Raw genomic sequence first — 20860 nt, 5'->3', positions numbered from 1 at the left:
AGTAATAATCTTTGTCCGGTATGTGTAATTAAAACATAAGTAGATCGTTCGTTTCTGAGAAATTGCTTCTCGAGAATATGATCGTATGAGAATACGTTTCTCCCGTGTCGTATCAGAGAATATCATCCTTAAATGGGCACAGAATTGTCCCGTGATTCTCGAGCAATTTTCAACCGGTGATTAAGTTAATGCTGTTCGTAGAATCCTACGGTTTTTTCCTCGTACGCGCATTGTTAGTTGAAAACGAGAGACGTTGAGCTTGAAACGGATAAACGATGTATGTACCGAGGCCTGGCCCGTTTGAAAGGGAAACGATGAAAAGGGGTGAGCTTAGAAAAGGCTGTTACGTGTTGCTTTATCTTCCCCCTTGGGTCGAGATGATCCCGAATAATCGATTCAACCGTCGCGTCGCTTCTTCGCATCGCACGGCCTGCAATTGCGTTGTCCAGAATTTCGTTAGACCTGTTTTCATCCGTTCCGTTGAGCGGAGAACGTTGGATGATAGGGTGACACGTTGTGTCGAAGAACGCGTTTAATGAAACTTACAATTGTTTATGAGCCAAACTAGGTCACGCACTACTCTGGCTTACTTTAAAACGTTCTTCTCTACAATGAAAGTCCATTTATCTGAACGCGAGACTGTTTGGATAACGGAAGCTCGATGATTATTTGGCAGAACGATCGAAACTTACACGTTCAAATAAACGGAGCTAATCTGATTATTCGAATAAGTAGATGTGAGACCATTGATGTTGCATTTGTATTTCAGAGCAGGCGTTTGACAGCGATAGGGGCCACCGTTTGAATGTTTCGTCGAGGCTGACTGGTTCAAAAGACCGCGTGCCGATCGGTTTCCTTGCCTCGTGGTCCATTGATCTCCACCAAGCGAAATGGATCAATGAATGCACTCGATGACAGCTGCAACTGATATTCATCATGCGGTTTGCGGCTCCGTTACCATCATACTTTCTGGAATTTCTAACGTTCTTGCAGAATAATGTATTATTCAGAGTATGATTAATCTTTCCAAGATACATACATACATACAAAGTACCTTAAGTTTTATCTGTAAAATATTCTGTAGATATGAATAAGGAAAAAATATTGTACCATCTTTATACTTATTCGCATCTACAGAATATTTCTTCTGTACCCGACAAACTTTTATCTTACATTTCCTCATGCAAAATTGTGAAGTGTAAGATATGGTTATCTGACAAGACATTCGCTTTATGTAACATTCTTTTTTCTTACTTTTATCTACAGATTATGCCTGTGTATTTTGTCGAGAAGAAACCTTGATCGTACCAGATTCTGCAATCGTTATCGTATAAAGAGGATAATTATTAAAATGATCGACGATCAAAGGTTCCTGAAGGATAGAAAACGTATCGCTCGAACACGTGAACCTATCCTGGGTTAGATAAGCAGTCTTTGAAGAAGAAAATTATTACAGGACCCACCGTAAAAATGCGAACTGTGATGTCGAGGAAACGAATTGGAAGCGCGATGAGCAAGCGGATTTCGCTTTCGTCATGCCTCATTTTTGCGAGCACATCCGCAGCTTGATGCAATTCTCAAAAATAGTCCCATCCTGTTATGTTCGATCGACGGCTTCTAAAAACGTTGTATCGACGCGGCTTGTATTTTTGAATATAAATCTACAGGCTGTCGTGAAAGGAGTAGAACGATCTTTTGGCAATGATTCAAGTATCTGTAAAGATTCAGCAAGAGGAAGGAATTCTTTAACACGTGCTAGAACCATGGGAGGTATCGTATACCACAGTAATTGATATACTTTTATTTTCATTCCACTTTCAAATACAACTGCAACTTACTATCATAATGTTTCAGATAAACTAGAGATAGACGAGAAGAGAATAGTTCTGCTGAAAGGCAGAATGAATGGATGATAAAAACCAGATAGCTGTTGATCACTGACCATGAGTCGCGTTTATTGTTAATAAACACCCTGCTGAAGATAGCGACGCGGGTATGAATAATATTTTCTCGAGTATGAAACTTTCGCTCGACACCAATGGAATATGAAAAACAATCATTTAACGCCGTTCGATTAACAGTGGGCGTAATTCAATTCTGTGATTGTGAAATCGTCCTCGACGAGGTTGCAATAACTGATCGATAGCGTTATTGCGAGGATCGTTTTTTTTTTTTTTAATTAATCGCATAGCGAGTGAAACGTTCCTATTATATAATTGCAGAAACGCGAGGAGCATGTTGAACACCCTTAGCAACGCCACCGAATAACGTCAACGATAATGGTTGGAAAACAATGAATAAGAATGATCGCGTATAGACGTCTGGAAGCATCTGGATGACCGTGATGTCGAAATGACCGACACCTATTACAGATATACTGCCAGTGCACACGTACTTTATTACTGTTATAACATTACGTTATACGTCATACAATCGTGAGTCAACAGTTATAGCACGCTTGTCATCGCCCGTACGACCCACAGCTACCCTGTTTCTAACTTACATCATTGTTATTCATAATTTTTTAAATTTAAAACGGATCGAATAGAATTCTTCCATTCTTCAAGATGAATTCTTTAACACTGACTGAATGCTCTTCTGTTTATCACGAATTAACATCACCAGACGTTTCTGTAGCTGTTATTTTTCCAAGATATTATGTACTGATCGTTAAGTAATTTGTTTTCTTATTTTATTTTGATACATGAATATGTAAAGTCTGCGATGCACACTTAGCAGCTAGAAGCTAAGATGATTCTCGTGTTATATGAAAAATTATATTTCAGACTTGTGGCTCTCCGTACTTTGTTCAGAGAAGAGGAAATCGCAGATCTTCAATAACGACGGCGTATCGCGTTACCTTAGAAGGAATTAGAAGTAGACTAACGAGGAGACCCGGAATTACAGATTTATGCTAATTGGCAATTTATTAATATTGCCGGTGCGAATCGGATCACAGTTATCCTGTAGATGTTACTCCATTTTCAGCGGCCAGAAACTCTTAATGGACGTGCAGGAATGTTGGCTCATAATTGACACCCTACACAATCGAGTTTTATTTAATTAGGCAATGCACGAGCAAGTTTCTATCTGGACTAACGGTGTCTTTAAAACACGTAACGAAATATTTTCGACATCGATGTCACGGAGGATCGTTAACTTCCTCGACAGGACTTGGAAAATTATCGTCATCTTCTGAAACGTTCGCAGAATGTAGACGGGAACGTGGACGCGAAACATCATCGTTATTTTCTCAATGTCTGCCTACGTTTTAAACACTGCACGACGGTAACCTTGGAGAAATGGAAACCGCAACCAGGTTGCAAATTCTCTCTAGATTTTGCCGTCGCACCTGCTTCGCGGATTGAACACGCGGATCCTTTGCCAAATCGTCACGATGCTTGTTTCGAGTCTTCTGTGTCTACAGGTGCATCAGCGGATTCTTCTTTCAAATTGGCACGTGCAAATAATGCAAACAACAGTCATCATTGTCTGTATCGTGCAGCTGAGTGACACCTGAATGCTGACTCTGCTGATGATTGGAATTGAAATGTGTTGCATGATTAATTGCGAAGGTATTCTCTGTTATTAAGCGGTAGCTAATGATTACTAATTAGTTGCTCTTCTATTATATAAACGAATTCCAATGATATTGAACGATTCTTACAGAAATTGTCAAGTTCAAATTGAGAGGAAAATTTTGTATGCAACGATGGCTGTTAATTGCTTGATTGGCATCGCAAATGTAACATAATTGAACGACTGAAGGAAAAAGGAAGGGGAATGAAAATTTTTAGCAACGTAAAGTGGCAAATTGAGAAATTAGATAATCGTATCCTTGATAATTGTTCGTACAATATATATATATATATATGTACACGGGCAATTTTCACTGTGGCAGTGAACGATGTTAATGCGTCAAAGGTTGCGCAATACTGCAAATCAACCTGACTAATTAACCACATATCCCACAGTCATGAATAAATATACTCTGGTGTGAGTAGGCTTGAAAATAATCATCGTCCTTGTCGTGCTTTTACGTCGACGCAGTTTCACATCCTCTGCGATACGCTGTATGCATTCGTACCGTTGAAAATTCCGTGTCACGGCACACTTTTCCTTTTTTCATTATGTTTCCATTGACGGTCCAGCTTTGTTTTTCCATTCAGCCGCGTCGAACAATGCGTAATTCGTTAATTCCTTGTATTCGTTACTCGTTTCCTCTTTAACTCGCCTCCTCGGCATTCAGGACACGAAATATTCACGGTCACGATCAGCAGCAACCTTCGTTAACAAAAGCTTTCACTTAGTATCCCTATGACGAAACCTCGATTGTATGCGAAAAAATTATATTTATTATATTATTGTTGTTTTAGGTTTTTCTTTCTCTTACCGCGATAACAGGTTGTTCCCATTGTGGTCAGCAAATTATTAACACATCTGAACCACAGAGACTTTTATCGGAGGCACAACATCTAAGTATTGCTCTGTTTTCTTATAAAACCAAACATGGAAGAAAAGCGAAACAAAGGTTTTATGGTAATTGAATAATTCTTTGACCTACTTTCAGACTTTTGCCATAAACCTTGAATTTCACACGGTATAACGTGTTCATGCTTTAACAAGGTAATAACTATTTTTTCTTTCATTTTGTTTCAAGTTTAATAAAGTAGAGTATCCATTACGATGTATATCATGCATTAAGAAATTCATACCGTATGTATATAAAAACTAATTCCATTTTTTTATTTTCTCAGAAGATGATTCACTGCGAACTGTCCAAATGATGAATGTACGTTGGTCTACAAATCGCGTGCGAATTACAGAGGAAAGAAATGGAATATGGTGCGAGAAATAACGAGTCTGATTGAACAAGCATAAGCGTGCGATCCGGTAACGTATAGTCAAAGGCCTCGCCCTGAGCATCCGTTTCCCACTGGCCTACTAAAATCCACGCTGTGGATGAAAATAGAACCGTCACAGTAGCGAGAGTAGAGTTAGGTGGTTCGTGAATTAGAAACGAAAGGAGGAGTCCGAGCAGAAAGAACGATAAAACGTTCCCAATCGGTGGATCGAGGCTAGGAAAGGAAGTAAAACGATGCACGATGGAAATTGGATGAACAAAGACGATCGTCTTTCTTATCGTTCCCAACCTTTTGCCTAATGGATATCGTGCGAGCGATCATCGCGTGATCCTTTCTTCGAATGGAACTGCCTGCTATCGAAGAATACCGCTCCTCGCGATCGTTTCTAATTCATAGATTCTAATCGAAGGCGTGACACAGAAGCGTTCCTCTTTTTCTTTTTTTTTTTTTAAACCGAAGGATAGCGTAGTAAAAATACCGTTTACTCTGCGCTGTTCGTTAGCTAATTGAATGAGAAGTGCTCACTTTGATGCTTCCGGTTTTCAGCTACACCAGATTACCTTTGATTCGAACGAACCCAGAGGCGTGAAATGGTCGACCAGTGAATTTCGTTGCGGCAACGATTTTTACCAGAGCGAAAGCAACGTCTAACGAACCAGCTTCCGGTGTTTTCGAACCGGTGAACTTCTCGTAACCACGGAGAAGGTAAACTTTACTCTTTATCGTGGCTGCGTAATTTCATTATCCCGAGGAAGGGCGACAAACCACGGAGAAGAAAGAATGAGTTCTGTTGTACAGGACAGACGTCATAGAATTCAAAGTTAGACAATCTATGACACCGATACCCGGAATCTCTAGGTCGCAAGTTTTACCTCGATGGACTAACTTGAGGATTAGTAATCTAGGATAACGAAATCCATGAAAGGATATTTGGATCATGGTAGAGATACTTGTTTATTCCGGAATCCTTGGTATTACGATTGCTACGTTAATTTCTTAATTTCATGGATAAACTATCGTACATTTGGCAGAAATGAGATTCTCTTGTACCCCCTCTTGGTACGTAACAACGTTAAAGGATTGCGTGAATCACGCAAGGCACGCGATCAGCGAAAGCCCCTTGCGAGTGAAATTTTCAAATATTTACCCAAGGGAGACTCGCTTCCACCATAGGTAAAGTAAGCAGATTTTTATATACTCTTCTCTCCAGGATTCCTTTAAACGATTACCCAGACGTAGTGTCTGGTAAGTTAAAACGTAGTGTGTGATAAATTCTGTCTGTTGCAATTTTAGGCTTCGAGTATTTTCCTGAATGTTCCACGCTAATTTGGGTCGTGGTGTCACGCGTTGTGGAAACAGATGCGATGACCTCGTCGTAACGCTGTTTTAGCGATACGTTAGGGTAACCGCGAGACGTTGTTAGAGAGTTTGTACGATGAGGATGATGCACGGAATATCACACGCGATTAGAACTTTTCCGATCGGCGTTCTCGTGCCGCGGACCATAAAGACTTGCGCTGCGCTGGAAGCAGGGAAAAAAGAGAAAAAGATTAGGCGAAACTGGGACGAACGGTGCCTTTGGCTCGAACCGTTTAAACACTTACAATTGAACTCATTTTCCGAGCAATTAGCCTCGCTCGATTATCGCCGTTGATTCGTGGAACAAAATAGTACAATACCTGCTTTCCTGAGTTAAAAATATTGAAAGTCCTGAAAGTGTATACCGGTAATTAATAGTTTCTTCTCTATCATGTAACACGAACGTTCGTTTCTGACAAACTAGCCGACGATAATACGCCAAATGAGCAAAGTGTTGACTGTCCGATTGGATCGTTACCGGTTCAGAGCCCAAAGCAAGAGAGGATTCGAGGCTTGCGGAGATTTTCACGCTTCGTCGAGGAACGCAGACCGTTTAATCAGATCGAAGGATGTCTCGCGAGAGAACGCGTAACACGCGACGAACATTCAGTGAACCCTAGTTTTAGGGTGACAAATCGGATCCTTTCAGGCTGGCGACCAGTAAATTAAGAATTTTTCATTCGTTTCTAAGTTTGTTACTTTCCAATTGATCGTCGCGTTTCAATACGGGGGTGTAATCCCCCTGGCAAACTTTGTTTCCTCTCACTTCCATACGTCTGTCGTCAACATCTGACTAACTGATTCTATTTTATATTCGTTTCAGGTCGCTTGGAACATTAGAAAGACAAAATATTGGACGAAATAAAGGGGAAGAAGAGACAATATAGAAATCCTACGTGCAAATTATGAATCTAACTTGATTGAAGAGACAGAGATTGGATGTTTGTTCGCGTCTACGTAGAAGCTAGAAGGTATTTTCTCGAGAGCAGTAGGTCACCTATTCTAGTCAGCATGATACCGGCCAGATGAAATCCTAGATCGACGGTTACCATACCGACCAACGGCTCTCCCTTTATTATTTTCCTACCCCAAGCCTATGTACGCCGTCGTATCCAGCTGGATTCCCTGCCACCCTTGTTGCGTACGATTACAGGCATGCTTTCATTCAAAAACCCCCCAGCGTTCTATTTTCTTTTTTTCCATGAAGCTTTTCGACAGATTGCGTTTAGACGAATTCAATAAGGAAATGTCGATTCGAGGACCGGTAATAATATTTCAATCCATGCTCGCGACTGATTCCATCGTCGAGGGCTTCCTGTCAACCCCCTAAAAAATTCAGTGTGAAACGACAATGGATTTTTGATAAGGTTTCGATCGAACTTTTAAAAATCGTCGAGGAAAATAAAGGGGAAAGATGCGTTTACTTGGGATTTTAATTTCGTTATTTTAAAAACGTAAGGTAAAGGTGAACATTAACTGCATAACTCTTCTTGAACAAGTTTTAAATTATAAATTTTATTTTTCCTCCGTATGTACACGTTACAAATGAAACTGTAAAACTTTCAGGAATGCTGTCTGAAAGTCCTCGACACAGAAGCTTTGGACGAGCATCGAGATCCTGATGCATCAAACATTTAACAGGCAAGAAACGAGGAAAAATTGTTTCGTAGCCTTGCCTCTACGTGAGTCCACTTCGAACGAGGCCGGCTATATATTTTTGCCAGAGCGAGTGTTGTTCGTATAAGGAAACAATGTCGAGTTTTACGCAACTCATAAACACGCGAACGTGACTGTCTCTTAGCGAGATAGCGTACGTGTTGCATGACTGTTTGCAGAAACATTTTTCTAGGATTAGGAGGATTGTTGTATAAAGAGGAAAAGGTCCGAAGACCAAGGTGAACGAGACCTTGAAGACAAGTACGTAAAATGAAAAGAAACCATCCATCTTTAAGCGTAATGGATCGTGTCATACCTGGACGATGCTTCATCGCTTCTTGCGCAACTTCCTTCGTTTCATTCGATTCAATTCTTGTTTCCTACTCGTCGATCGATTCGCTCTTCCTACTTCCATAGAAGTAGACATATTGTAATGGAAATAATTAGATGAATAAGGAGGCAAATATCGAGGATTTTTAAGTAAGGGAAATTTTGTTTTCGTTAGTAATGGGTTAGTAATCACTCTTGGATTATTATTCAAGTTTAAATACATTCATCGTACCGTGTAATTAATATGTACATTTAGTGCCATTGTATACTTTAATTTTATTCTAGGAAGAGGTGAGAATTCTCGTCGTCCTGTTCCAGCTCCCAGAACAAGCTTTCCCATGGAGAAAATCTATTATTTTCGTAAGAGAACCTTGTCGGAGAGAAACGAATTACGTAACAAATTTTCATTTTACGTAACTGTGAAAAAAAGTGGAAGCAGCAATGAATCATTCTTTGCTCAAAGTCAGAGAAGTATTTTAATTCAAATGTAATGAAAACTGATCTTTTAATTGCCATCTACTGCCAGTTACATCCTTCCGACTGAATTTACCTTCAACTTTCTTCAACGACGTATCAGAGCGATTAGAAGCCGTCCAGAGAACTTCGTGTTCCGTGTTCATTACACGGCAGAAGCATGAAGTTCAGTGATTAAGCAGCGATGCAGTTTGCCAGGGGAAAACACACGATATCCTACGGTGTATTCGTCATCATATTACATCATTGATCGCGGATTCAATAATAGACGACAGTGAATAGAAAACATTAAGTATTGTTGATAGATTGAAAGAGATCGATATCGCAAACTAATTCGTCAAACAATTGCCACGTGATGGATTGATTATATGTTTATTCTGTGGAGCGAAAGGATAAGTGGAAAGAATCGATTTCTCTGTTATTCATTGGAAGGTATAAACGATGCATTTATTATTTGTTAGTCATATTCTCCTTGGTCAATATTACTTAAGCATACAGACAGTGGAAAGATTAATAATTGTTCATAATTCAGTCCAAAAATAAATTTTTTATTTTGCAGGAATAATATTTACCAGTACGCTTAACACGTAATTTGCATTACATGACACACGGAATTTATATGCTACCTCACTGAGACTTTGGAATTTGTAGTTTTAAACCTCAATCGTAAAATTAAACTGATAACTATAAAAATAGATGTCACGATTCTAATGCTAACAGTTGGCTCACGGTTTTTTTTAACAGCGTAATTAAATACACGATAAAAATTACATTGACTAGTCCTTCGAAGAGCTTGCAGACAGGACTTAGTCGATAATGCGTTTAATGTGTCGTGAACGCTGCCCTGTGTTTCCGGATGTAGACAATATCTTGCCCTTAGGTGCTCTGATGCGTGACACATGGTCAAAGGATTACGACACGATCGAGGTCCGAACATACAAGGCCTCGAAAATGAGAATAGGTCACTGACAAAACAACTGGACGATTTAAGTTGTCAAGATCAGTAGAATAAATTGTCGCTTAAACGAAGAATACAATGGTAGAATTTAGAATAGAATCGATATACAGATTTACAAACAGAGAAACTGGATTCGAGTAACGACTTGATGATTGCTGAGATACGAAAGGTTTCTGAAGGTTTATCCACGATCCAAGTTATGGCTTCTAAGTAAATGTTTCAAACTTCTCAACAAATTATCAATTGCAGTTGTTATGAAAAGATATTATTCTGTAATTTTTATAACAAATTTTTAATAGTACTAACTACTATGTTTTCTTCGTGGAAAATATGAATGATTAACCTTTAAAAATTACACGCGAAAATTTAATTTTTCACGTTATAATGTTGGAAAGTAATTGCTTGACAAACTTGTATTTTAAAAAGACCGCCATAAATCTTTAATATTTGGCAGTAGCGCCATCTATTCGAAAATGGCGGAAACTACTCACCAACTAGTTTCAGCCGCTTTCTCATAGATGGCGCTGGTGTTCCCTGTTCCAGAAACCCGGTAGGTAACCTGTTGAGTAGTTTCCGCCGTTTTCAAATAGATGGCGAAACAGTCGAATTTTAAAGATTTTGGTTTATGGCGGTCTTTTTAAAATACAAGTCTTGCGCTGATTTTGACTGCTCGAATTTGAAAGTAATTTTTATGGGCGATTCAATTTTGTAATCAATTTGTAATTAACGTGTGATGCCGCCAAAAGTTTAATAACGAAGCCTTCATCTGATAATAGTGCAATGTGAAGTGCTACATATTTTTATACCAGGGTAAAGCAGATGACGCTCGTTCTCGAGGCACAATTTAAGACCCCTGAAAGCCAAGTCCAATCTTGTTGGATCTGTAGTCACTGGTGATCTTTGATGGAATTTGGGTTAGGTTTGAATGAATTGTGTACTACGTTTTACGATCCATTTGTGATTATCACGATATTATTTTTGATATCATAGATTATCGTATATTTATAACGTAAGGTATTAACATGCTTCGACTCGGCGCTAGAACTGTCCGTACTGCTTTAGGAAGCAGAGCTTTCGCAAATGCACCGGCTACGGAACAAGCAATTTCAACCACCTTTAAAGTTCAAGATCCAAAAGATTTTAATGAACGTGTGAAAAACTCTAAAGTACCTGTGATCATTGACTTTTTCGCAACGTACGTAAACATTTCAATTATGCAATAATTAATAAAGATCATTACTGTATGTAATTTATCTTATAGATGGTGCAATCCTTGCCGCATGCTTACACCACGTATAGAATCGGTAGTTGCAGAAAAACAAGGAAAAGTTTTATTGGCAAAAGTTGACATTGATGAGAACAGTGATCTTGCATTGGATTATGAGGTTAATTGATATATTATTTAGTTTTTAATTATTTATTATCCTTTTTTACTTACTTCTTTTCTATTATTATAGGTAGGGTCTGTTCCAGTATTGATTGCAATGAAAGATGGAAAGGTTTTAGATAGAATAGTTGGTCTTCAAGATGTAGATAAACTCAAACAATTTGTAGATAAGTATGCAGAATAATGTAGTCTATTTTAACTATAATCTTGTTATGTAGTTAATGATACTCTTTTGTAATGTCTTATCAGGTAATAAGTGTATAGTAAAAAATACTATTCTTTTGTAAATTATATCCTTGATTGTATAAATTGTTAATATATAAGGAATTGTTAAATAAATATCTCACATAACAAACAGGTAAATTTGATTTATAAATTATTTACAATATTCAACTATACATTCAGTATGTAACAAAAAATTTTGTTTGTAGGGAAGATGGGAAATATACAAAACATGTAAACAATGTATTACAAAAATGATTAAAATGAAATGGTTTGTCAATGCCTTGTTACAATTTCAATGAAATTATGTCTCAGTAGGTAAAGCTTGTAAAAGCTTTCTTGCCCTTTGATAAGCAACAGATTCAATTTCATCTTTGTTTTCTCCATTTTCTTCTATTTTTCTTATGATATCCATACCTTGTTTTAGAAGCTGTTCTCTTGCCATTCCTTTACATCCTTCAAAGTACTCTAACACTATAGGAAATACATCATCTGGGATTGAAGTCTCATCCAACAGATTATCCATAAGCCAAATCTGTTTTAGTTTCTCAAATTTCCACTGACTTCGCGCATGTTTCCACTGAAAATATTACATTGAGGTTTTCTTTTTACATCACAGAGAAAAATAAAACACAATTAAAACAAAATACCTTCAACACATAATTAAGTCCTTTTTTCATTGCTTCCATTTTACTAGCTATTCTTTTCTCATTATCTTTTATTTGAGCTTTCTCTTTTTTCATTTGCCTTTTGGAAGGTTGCTTTGGAGCCTTTGAATCAGTTTCATTAGTTTCCTCTGCATCTTCTGTTTCTTCTAAATTGTTGGATGTGATACTAATGAAGAGAACATTTTTATAATTAAGGAACTAATGATTTCATTAATAACTATCTAACTGATTGATAATTTACTTTGATCTTTTCTTTGGTGGTATTGCTTCATCATCTGGTTCATTTCTATTCATTTTCTTTTTTACCTTTTTAATATTGCTTTTTTCTTCCTTACATTTAACAATTTCTTCATGATTATCATTGAAGTTATTACTGTTATTTAATTTCTTCTTTGTCTCTTTTAGTTTTTTATTAACTTTTATTTTATTACTAATATTTTCTGATGCATCAGTGTTGTTACTTATTTCCTTTGTAAGGTCTGTAAAAACAATACAAGAAGTTGGTATGGTTTGAATCTAATGAAATAATCAAGAAAAATCATTAAATACAAAAATTATCATATATTCACCTTTTGAATTATGTTTTTCTTTCATTCGCTTTTGCTTTTTTAAAGGCTTAACCTCAAATTTTGATGTATTATCGGTGCTCATCATTATTTTACGTACATACAAATGCAATATCAAATTTTCACTTGAAATAATGTTCTTATTGTTGTTAATATATGTTAATAAAAACATAAAAAATACATTTAAAATATTTAATTTTACTATTTAAATACTATAGTTGGCATGTGTGCACCAGTGTGCACGCTGCTCTAGCCACTTCAAAACAGATTCAATAATGTTGAAAGAAGTAATATAGAAACATCGAAAACATTATGTTCATAAAGATTTAAATTATTCATTTATTAAAAATAAATTTCAGCTGTTGAGCACAATATAAAACATACATATGTATTTATATATATACATGCATCTTCGTGCCAAGTTTGACACATAGAACTTCAGCGGTACAAGTGAATTTGTTTCGTATATCATTTATTAATAACAAAGATGGGATACAATAAATTCATTGCATCTTTAATACGAAGTAAAAGTACAAAAGCATTGTTAAAAAGAAGGTATATTTAAATATACAATACTTTGTTTATGTTTAATTTTGAAATATTTTATACTATAAAGGTTATCATTAATATTTTTATGCTTTAACCTTTTAATAGTTTCAAGCTCTGATGAAATATTTTTCTTTTAGATATAATGTTTCTGGAATATTTTACACCTCAAAATGTAGAGCCAGTACATCAGGTAGAAATGATAAAAATGATGAATTGGATGAGCTTGATAAGCCCCTTAAGTTTTCCACATCTGAAGCAGCAAGATGGCCTGCTGCATGGTCAACTACCGACCATTCAGATGTACCACCGTATCAACCAACAGTTATAGCAATAAGTTTGTTCATTTTTTACATCTATTTCACTCAACTTAGAGAGGAAAATGATATTGACCTGAAAATGGTGGAAAACATACCTATAGAAATTCAGGAGCAAATATATGGAAAGAAAGAGAAAAAATAAATAAACAGAGATGTAATGTAGTGTAGTTTTAATGTTATTATTGAATTATTGTACAAAATTTCTATGATTACAAAAAGTTTTAAATAAATTATTTATAGTGGATATAGTAATTCACCATGTATTATATTATTTATCATTTTTTTCCATTCAATAGGAGGATGACGAGTAATTGTATCTGGTATACATTTATTCCATGTATCATGCCAGGATGCCACAACCACTGTCATTATTAATATTAGTGGTCCCTCTGTACCATGTGAGTGTACTTTAATATTTACAACACCTGAAGTTCATAAATTGGATAACTCATATAAAATGTACAATAATAGTTCAACAACAAGGAATTTTACTTACTGCACATATTGTATGAGTGGAATAACCATTTAAAAAACGTATATACAGGCATAACTTGAAGATAAAATTTCATTCTGGTCAAAAGACCTCCAAAACCAATTAACACCAACCTAAGCTGCAATAAGCAATCATTAGTTTCTTGATTAGGATCAAGATTTAATGACATAAATGAAATGTACCATGGTAAACACTGTATAATAAACCCATGTTGTTGGCATTAGGAACAATAAAATGGTAAACAATAATGTTCCTACAAACAGTTGATCAGACTGATATTGGCAGGAATCAACTCTTTCTCTTAATGGATTCTGTTTCTTGCCCAGAAATAGTCGAAATAAGGCAATTATACCTTTTAATTGAATATTAAAAAGCCTAGAAAACAAATAAGATCAATATTTCAATTATACCATTGGATCTTTTGTATTTATTTGATCTTTTACCTTGCTGCATATACATAAATGCAATAAGCATGAAAACTGACAAGCGCTAAAAGATCAGCTGCTATTGCTATTTGAAATGTGATGCCAAGCTTTCCAAATAACACCAATACTTTAAAAGCAAAGTCCATTACAGGTTTCATAAATATTAAAAATGTCCACCATAAATGTATATGATACAAAAAGAATTTTCCCAGCATATTATTTAAAGCATGGTTTAATTTCAAACCAGCTGGCACACCCATTAGCCAGTGTATTAAATCTTTTAAAAATGTTACTACTTTCTGTAAAATATTTACAAATATCAGTGAAATATTAATCATCATAGAAAAGTACTATTCAATTTACCTCTGCATTATTCAAAAGTATTTGAGATGGAGATGTATATTCAAGGTAGTGCAATAACAATTGCAATAAAAATATTCCTAATAACATATCTATTACCACTGCAAGTATATAGTTACCAGTTTTCAATGTAAACCTTTTGTTTTGTATTACAGTTATTAACATCCACTTAACATTTTCCAGCCATCCATTAACATGTAAACCAAGGAATGAATATTTTAAAACTGGTGATAATTTGTTCATTATTTTACTGAGAAGAAGTATTGGATAGAAATATAAGAACATGTGATAGACTAACAATGTTTCCTTTATATACGTAAGTTTCCCTTTCTTTTGTATTTCTTTTTCAACTTGTTTACTCTGTATAATTTTCATTAACTCATAAAAATGATCTCCAGATGCTGTTCTGTAAGCAAACAATTCTGTTTCCTGAAGGGCTAATTGATCGTACACTGTAATAACTGTATGACAGTGCAAAGTTGAAATCTTTTTATTGTTTACAATAATGCCTTTTAAACCATAATCGTAAATATTGTCTTCTTGAGAAGCATTGGTATGTAAACATATATTAATCCAATCTAAATATTTTTTATCTACATATCCACGTTTGTGATCTGTACCAGAATAATATCCAATTATATTGGCACATTTTATTGTTTCTAAATTATCCAGTTTACATATACCAATGACATAAAATTTTTTTATTCCAGTATTATCATCGTATACAACCTTGCCAAACATGTAGCCAGACTTTTCTTTGTAAAGTCTGTTTGGTAAAAAAATTAATAGGCTTTTCATCATGTATCTTTGAAAACCAAATTTGTTTCATTGGAGAAATGATTAGTGTGCTTGTTCGACACACGTGCGCACTGCTGTCATCTGTAATCCTGCAGTCCTGTGCACAAATATTCAGTGGTGCTCAATATGTCTTTCGTGGACGAAAAGTATTCGCTACTTCTAAATGCTTTTTGTTTTCCACGGTTTGAGCGATTGCAAATGAATATTATAATTTCATTGAAAATTACAACACACTCTGTGATCCTCTGAACGTTGTCAACTAACATGTGTCCGTTTATGTTCGTGCAAGCTCGCATAGTGCATCTACGAAATGTTGACAAGTGGTCAGCTGTTTCCGGTTTATAAAAATATAGGTGGCTCAATAGAAATCCACGAAAAGCCCGGCTAATTACTTTTAATTAAATAAGCAGCATTTCGACTGGCATCAGCCGGATAAACAAGCAACGTGTAATGAAGTTGTAATGCACGGTATCTTTTTCCTTAATTTCCTTTTTCGTTCTTACGGATAATGTTGAAGAAGGAAGAATTCGAAGCAAGCACACCGAGAAATGGTGATAACTCGCACACGATTGCATCAAATTCAGGAAGTAACGACGTGGCCAAGGGGTCGCATCAGAAGTCTGCGGTAGAAGAGAAATTGGCCAGCAAAATGTTTTCATATGCCAGAGAAAATATTTGCTTTTTCCTTGCGATTATTTTTACCGCCCTGGCTGTACTACATAATTCGTAAGTTGCAGGTTATGTCAATTCTCTGGTCTAAAATTCATTAGGATGCGACGTGACGTTATTTTGTAATTCGCCTTTATGTTTCTTTACTTGATAACAGATGTTTTGTCAATTAAAAGCAATTGTAAGATTTGTTAACTTGCAATAGTAATTATTATAATTCTATTTCTCTCATATTTTATGCTTTTCTGTAATTATTTATGTACAACAGTAAATTGTTAATTATTTTTGTTGCAGACCTCCTAAAGTGTCAAAGCCTCCATTAGCTAAACCATTCTTTAACCAGAGTTCTGTGGTCTTGGATTTTTATAAGGGACACTTAGAAGCTATGATAGAAAGAGTTACAGAGGCTGATTTTAGTTTTGTTATGTATTATGCTCCATGGGATGCAGAAAGTCAAGCAGTACGTCAAGAATTTGAAGAAGCTGCTAGATATTATCATACACAGGTATCAAAAATATTATAAGACTATTGTTATGTCATGTTTTAAGATTAAAGCAAGGTTGACTTTCAGATATTTTTTGCTGCCATCAATTGCTGGCACCCAAATTCAGAATGTAGGACTCAGTACAACAAAATCCAAAGTTACCCGGTATTCATGCTTTACCCTTCAAGAGATTCTGGTATACAGTACAGAGGTATACGTACATGGCCATATATGGCAAGGTTTCTTAATGCAGTGATGAATCCAGTCATTAGGATAACTCATAAAGAACAATTGGTAGAATTGCTTGTAAATTATGATGTTAGTATTAATAAATTGTTCATACTTTTTCAGAACCAATTGTTGATAAAAGGGATCAATTATCTATTAATTTCATTTCAGGCTGTGGTGGTAGGTTACTTTAATTTCACTAGAATAGATAAAACTCCTGGTTATAAAGAATTTTATAAGGCTGCTATAAGAGCCTTAGAAAGAGATCCTAATAGGGAATTGGTTTTTGCTATTGTCACCAATGCATTATCTAGCGAAAGAGATTATAATGTTTATAAATTTCCGTCTGCAAATTTACTCATGTGGAACGAATCTCTAGTAAGTACACGAAGATATTCTTATGTCTGTGCAGCGGTATAAATATATGGAATACATAAAGCAGAAACATTTGCATATGTAGCACAGTTAAATGAGTTTGAGAATTCAAATGTGTAGAGCTATCCAGAAGACTCTGAGTGGACTTCCGAAAACATATTAAATTGGATTATCAGCTCTACTCATCAACCAGCTCTTTGGCTACAACCTCCTGGAGTTAAAGCACTGACATTCGCGCCATATTTGAAGGAAGGGCCTGTACTTATCCTCTTCACGCCTCGTAATCCTTTACACTCTGAAAATTACTATTACAATCTGGTGTGTAGCAATATAAATACGAATCCAATAGTTAAAACATATAATAAACATTATATTGATTCTTCAGATGAAAGAAGTCGGGTTGGAATATTATAATTGTGGAGATAATGTCTTAGCCAAGGATATAATTGAAAATCTCCGTCTCAAACAGCGTACTGCTATCGTTAGGCATTCGGAAAAAAATAAATTATGTACAAAATTATTAAAAGAAAACAAAGATCAGTTGAATAAAACGACGGTGAGCATTTCTATTCAACGATGGATCAACGAAAGCTGTTGTGCTAACATTGTAATAAATAAATGTTCATTTTGTAAAAAAAATATATTAAACAATGCCGAAAAGGATGTGTCTGTTTGTAAACTTGGTTCTGACAAACTTGATCACGTGTGTAAAGGTACAGATATTTTTAAAATTTCCTCTATGGGAAGTCTACAAGAAAAATATGAAATTTGTTGCAATAAGGGTTACGAAGCAGTAAAATATGAAAAAGGATTCCAATCTAAAAGGTATACATTTGAAATAAATTAATCCGCAAATTATTTTATTAATCAATATATTATTTCATTTCAGCCAAAAGTACAAAACGTTCACTTCGAATGAAGATGACGTACAATCCTCGAATAACGTAAAACAGGCGTACTTAAAATCAGACTGTAAAAAGTGGATAGCAGGAAATAAGTATCACCCACCTGCATTTCCACGAGATTCTTTCGACCATCCAAATATAAATTTAACAGAGTCAGTTTGTAAGATTAATAAAACACTGGCACTAATAGCGATCGATAGCTTGTACTATTTCTACTTCGCTGAGAGCCTCGGAATGAATATTTTAAGGAAAAAAGATAAGACTGCTGTTGTAATAGTAGACGCTGCTGTAAGTTGAAGCATCGTAATTTATTTCCATGTTGTTAAATATATTAATATGTAATCATTTTTTTAGCACGAGAGTCAATATGTCATGCACGACGACTTTAATCGATATAATCTTATACAGTTTATAAATAATTATACTCAAGGTTTTTTACAACGGACGCTACGTTCTAATAACTCGAGGCGGTTTTTGCAAAAGTTTGAAACCAAAATTAATTGTGAAACAAAAAATACACGAAGTATATGTATAACAGAGTTAACGACCGAAACTTTTTTAAATACTGTTTTAGATCTATCAAAGGTAAACGAATAGACGAAGGAAAATGTTGTTACAGTTTGAAAAATGATACTCTAAGGAGTATATTAAATTTAATGTTTTTTTTTTATTTCACAGGATGTGGTTGTGATGTACTATTCTCCTTATTGTGCATTTTGTAGCGCGATATTTTATGTATACTTAACAGTAGCTCATTACTTGCGCGAAATGGATCATCTTTTATTCGTTAGAGTTGATGGTGATAACAACGATTTACCATGGGAATATAATATGAATCGATTCCCATCCATTCTTTTTTTCCCTGCCAAAAGGTAATTAAAAGTGCACCGATTATCGTGGCAGTATAATAGATATTCATCGTCATTATTTCAGAAAAGAGGATAGCACGGTGTATCCGTTTTCTCTACCAATCACGATATCCAATCTCGTTAATTTTGTCTTAGCGAATTTGGATGAAGATTCGCACGTCGAAGCGCTTGTAAATATTTGTCATTCTGGAGCTGGTGAGATTCCAGATGTATGCATTGCACGAACTCGTTGGCTGTGTCTAGATATCGTTCAACAATTGCTTCGAGATTATAGAAAATTAATAAGGCACAGTAGTTTAATAGGAAGAAGAAGTGCTAAGAATAAAAGGAAAGTCATATTATTAAAATTAGCACATATTAAGGAGATACATTTAATACTAGGCTCTACCAATGATCTTAAAAAGGATCAACATAAAGTGAAACTTATTAGAAAAAAGTATAAGAAATATTACAAAAATATTAGATCAATTGAAATAGATAGTAAAATAAATATCGGTGAGAGCACGATAAATCCTCTTCAACAAAATATTACTGAGAAAAAAGCAATTAAAAGCGAATTGTGATATAAATTTAACAATAGATGTATTATGATAATTGTTATTTCACTTAAGTTCTTTTATGACTTCGTACTAACGCATATACCTCATACAAATTTTTATTTTGCAAACACGAACGTGTCCAACTAAGTTGTACGTGTCACAGACGAATGGATATCATAATGTATGTAAATAATTCTGTGTTGCTTTTTTTGTAATTGTACATTGCAAAAAGAGATAATTCATCATATCTGTACAAAACATTCCCTAATTAACGTTTAAGACGTTTATGATATCTCATAACAAACACGATCTGCTCAAAAATAGTCGATTGTGTTGACTAATGTAGTTTTAATTTGATATTGTTAGATTTAAATGAATATGAAAGAAAAATATGCGCATCTGAATCATGAAAGAATGTAAAAGTTTACATATACTTGTAAAAAGTGTACATTTACAACTTCTTATTTAAACTTTTATAAGGATTTTGCAAGAAAAGGATATTTATAGTTATTTTAACAAAGATAACTGCTTATTGATAAGACTATTTTTTGTTTTCAGTACATCATGATTCTATACAAGGAGTGTGCATTCATTAGAATTACTCATCTCTGATTAATATTCATGATGTTTAATCCTAGAACAGAGAAATGAAACTCATACTATCACAGTCATAGAGTAACAACAAATGACATATGCGGTAAGCTTTATTTTGCAGAAATTGATTTGTAAAGTGTAAGATTTAAAGGCAACTAGATATATGTCATAGCTTCCTAAAGCAAGGTAACAATTTTATTTCTTTGTATTACACCTTTGCCTTGTATGTTATGTGATTTAGATACATACATTTACTAAAATGTGTGTTAATTGTACATTTGTGTAAATATTGTTATACACGGTAATAATAAAAGCTGTATGTTGATATATAAAGATAGTGTAAATAATATTATAGAAAATGATTATTCTATAATGTTACATATCAAATAAATCGTAACATAATTTAGAATCCATGGATTGCCGTATCACGACCTTATACGTAAGAAGATCGGATTAAACATGTGATAAAATAGCGTGGGCCGAAAGTGGACGATGGGTCGCGTAATGTTGCGTTAGTCATTCCCCCCATTTGCTTGATTTATTTATGGGTTGGGCTACTTATTCGATGTAATGAAATTCTTAGTAAAATGACGCGTGATAAGAAACCTGTTTCTTCCATTGATTTGTTTATTGATCTCTAATCAACAGATGACATTGAGCCAAAGGATTACCAATTAAATTTTTTATCTGTTTTCTAATGCAAAAGTAGCAGGACACGGTCCAAGCTTCTTAGCAACAAATTTACAGTAACTGTAATGTTTATCTAATTT

At 35.0% G+C, this 20860-nt stretch overlaps 5 protein-coding genes across 6 annotated transcripts; 3 read left to right on the top strand and 2 right to left on the bottom strand.

Moving 5' to 3' along the window:
* The first annotated feature begins 10513 nt into the window (after nucleotides 1-10513).
* LOC114876288 (thioredoxin, mitochondrial) lies at nucleotides 10514-11368 on the top strand. The gene is made up of 3 exons (XM_029187572.2): nucleotides 10514-10837; nucleotides 10904-11027; nucleotides 11100-11368. Exons 1-3 carry the CDS (start codon nucleotides 10665-10667, stop codon nucleotides 11211-11213), a joined length of 411 nt encoding a protein of 136 aa, XP_029043405.1. The 5' UTR covers nucleotides 10514-10664; the 3' UTR covers nucleotides 11214-11368.
* Nucleotides 11369-11382: 14 nt separating this feature from the next.
* LOC114876254 (uncharacterized protein C7orf50 homolog) lies at nucleotides 11383-12851 on the bottom strand. The gene is made up of 4 exons (XM_029187505.2): nucleotides 12489-12851; nucleotides 12161-12398; nucleotides 11902-12085; nucleotides 11383-11831 (listed from the first exon to the last, which is right to left on the bottom strand). The coding sequence occupies exons 1-4, from the start codon at nucleotides 12655-12657 to the stop codon at nucleotides 11556-11558; spliced, it is 867 nt and encodes a 288-aa protein (XP_029043338.2). The 5' UTR covers nucleotides 12658-12851; the 3' UTR covers nucleotides 11383-11555.
* A 105-nt stretch (nucleotides 12852-12956) lies between these two features.
* LOC114876255 lies at nucleotides 12957-13549 on the top strand. Its single transcript, XM_029187506.2, has 2 exons — nucleotides 12957-13040; nucleotides 13172-13549. Exons 1-2 carry the CDS (start codon nucleotides 12973-12975, stop codon nucleotides 13491-13493), a joined length of 390 nt encoding a protein of 129 aa, XP_029043339.1. The 5' UTR covers nucleotides 12957-12972; the 3' UTR covers nucleotides 13494-13549.
* Nucleotides 13550-13566: 17 nt separating this feature from the next.
* On the bottom strand, nucleotides 13567-15431 carry LOC114876257 (phosphatidylinositol N-acetylglucosaminyltransferase subunit Q). The gene is made up of 5 exons (XM_029187509.2): nucleotides 14633-15431; nucleotides 14288-14568; nucleotides 14027-14219; nucleotides 13848-13962; nucleotides 13567-13776 (listed from the first exon to the last, which is right to left on the bottom strand). The coding sequence occupies exons 1-5, from the start codon at nucleotides 15428-15430 to the stop codon at nucleotides 13586-13588; spliced, it is 1578 nt and encodes a 525-aa protein (XP_029043342.2). The 5' UTR covers nucleotide 15431; the 3' UTR covers nucleotides 13567-13585.
* Nucleotides 15432-15921: 490 nt separating this feature from the next.
* On the top strand, nucleotides 15922-20423 carry LOC114876256 (thioredoxin domain-containing protein 11). 2 transcript variants are annotated; one of them, XR_003789347.2, is made up of 11 exons: nucleotides 15922-16153; nucleotides 16391-16601; nucleotides 16668-16898; nucleotides 16980-17186; nucleotides 17304-17501; nucleotides 17569-18008; nucleotides 18073-18376; nucleotides 18443-18673; nucleotides 18767-18960; nucleotides 19022-19677; nucleotides 20055-20423. XR_003789347.2 is itself a non-coding variant. In XM_029187507.2 (10 exons), the coding sequence occupies exons 1-10, from the start codon at nucleotides 15936-15938 to the stop codon at nucleotides 19518-19520; spliced, it is 2733 nt and encodes a 910-aa protein (XP_029043340.1). In that variant the 5' UTR covers nucleotides 15922-15935; the 3' UTR covers nucleotides 19521-20423. The 2 variants fall into 2 exon arrangements, 1 of the variants encoding a protein (XP_029043340.1); XM_029187507.2 differs by having other exon boundaries at nucleotides 19022-20423.
* The last annotated feature ends 437 nt before the right edge of the window (nucleotides 20424-20860 follow it).

Source organism: Osmia bicornis, chromosome 10 (assembly GCF_907164935.1).
Source record: "Osmia bicornis bicornis chromosome 10, iOsmBic2.1, whole genome shotgun sequence".
NCBI lineage: Eukaryota > Metazoa > Arthropoda > Insecta > Hymenoptera > Megachilidae > Osmia > Osmia bicornis.
This window is presented reverse-complemented; position numbering and strand designations above follow the sequence as displayed.

Coding starts and splice junctions, on each gene's coding strand:
- LOC114876288 (XM_029187572.2), top strand. CDS start 10,665: ATGCTTCGACTCGGCGCTAGAACTGTCCGTACTGCTTTAGGAAGCAGA. Junction 10,838..10,903: donor ATCATTGACTTTTTCGCAAC/GTACGTAAACAT, acceptor TTTATCTTATAG/ATGGTGCAATCCTTGCCGCA. Junction 11,028..11,099: donor ATCTTGCATTGGATTATGAG/GTTAATTGATAT, acceptor CTATTATTATAG/GTAGGGTCTGTTCCAGTATT.
- LOC114876254 (XM_029187505.2), bottom strand. CDS start 12,657: ATGTTTTTATTAACATATATTAACAACAATAAGAACATTATTTCAAGT. Junction 12,399..12,488: donor AGAAAAACATAATTCAAAAG/GTGAATATATGA, acceptor TTGTTTTTACAG/ACCTTACAAAGGAAATAAGT. Junction 11,832..11,901: donor GACTTAATTATGTGTTGAAG/GTATTTTGTTTT, acceptor TAATATTTTCAG/TGGAAACATGCGCGAAGTCA.
- LOC114876255 (XM_029187506.2), top strand. CDS start 12,973: ATGGGATACAATAAATTCATTGCATCTTTAATACGAAGTAAAAGTACA. Junction 13,041..13,171: donor AAAGCATTGTTAAAAAGAAG/GTATATTTAAAT, acceptor TTTTTCTTTTAG/ATATAATGTTTCTGGAATAT.
- LOC114876257 (XM_029187509.2), bottom strand. CDS start 15,430: ATGATGAAAAGCCTATTAATTTTTTTACCAAACAGACTTTACAAAGAA. Junction 14,220..14,287: donor ATTTATGTATATGCAGCAAG/GTAAAAGATCAA, acceptor TTTGTTTTCTAG/GCTTTTTAATATTCAATTAA. Junction 13,963..14,026: donor ATTATACAGTGTTTACCATG/GTACATTTCATT, acceptor TGCTTATTGCAG/CTTAGGTTGGTGTTAATTGG.
- LOC114876256 (XM_029187507.2), top strand. CDS start 15,936: ATGTTGAAGAAGGAAGAATTCGAAGCAAGCACACCGAGAAATGGTGAT. Junction 17,502..17,568: donor AAAATTACTATTACAATCTG/GTGTGTAGCAAT, acceptor TTGATTCTTCAG/ATGAAAGAAGTCGGGTTGGA. Junction 18,961..19,021: donor CTTTTTTTCCCTGCCAAAAG/GTAATTAAAAGT, acceptor TCATTATTTCAG/AAAAGAGGATAGCACGGTGT.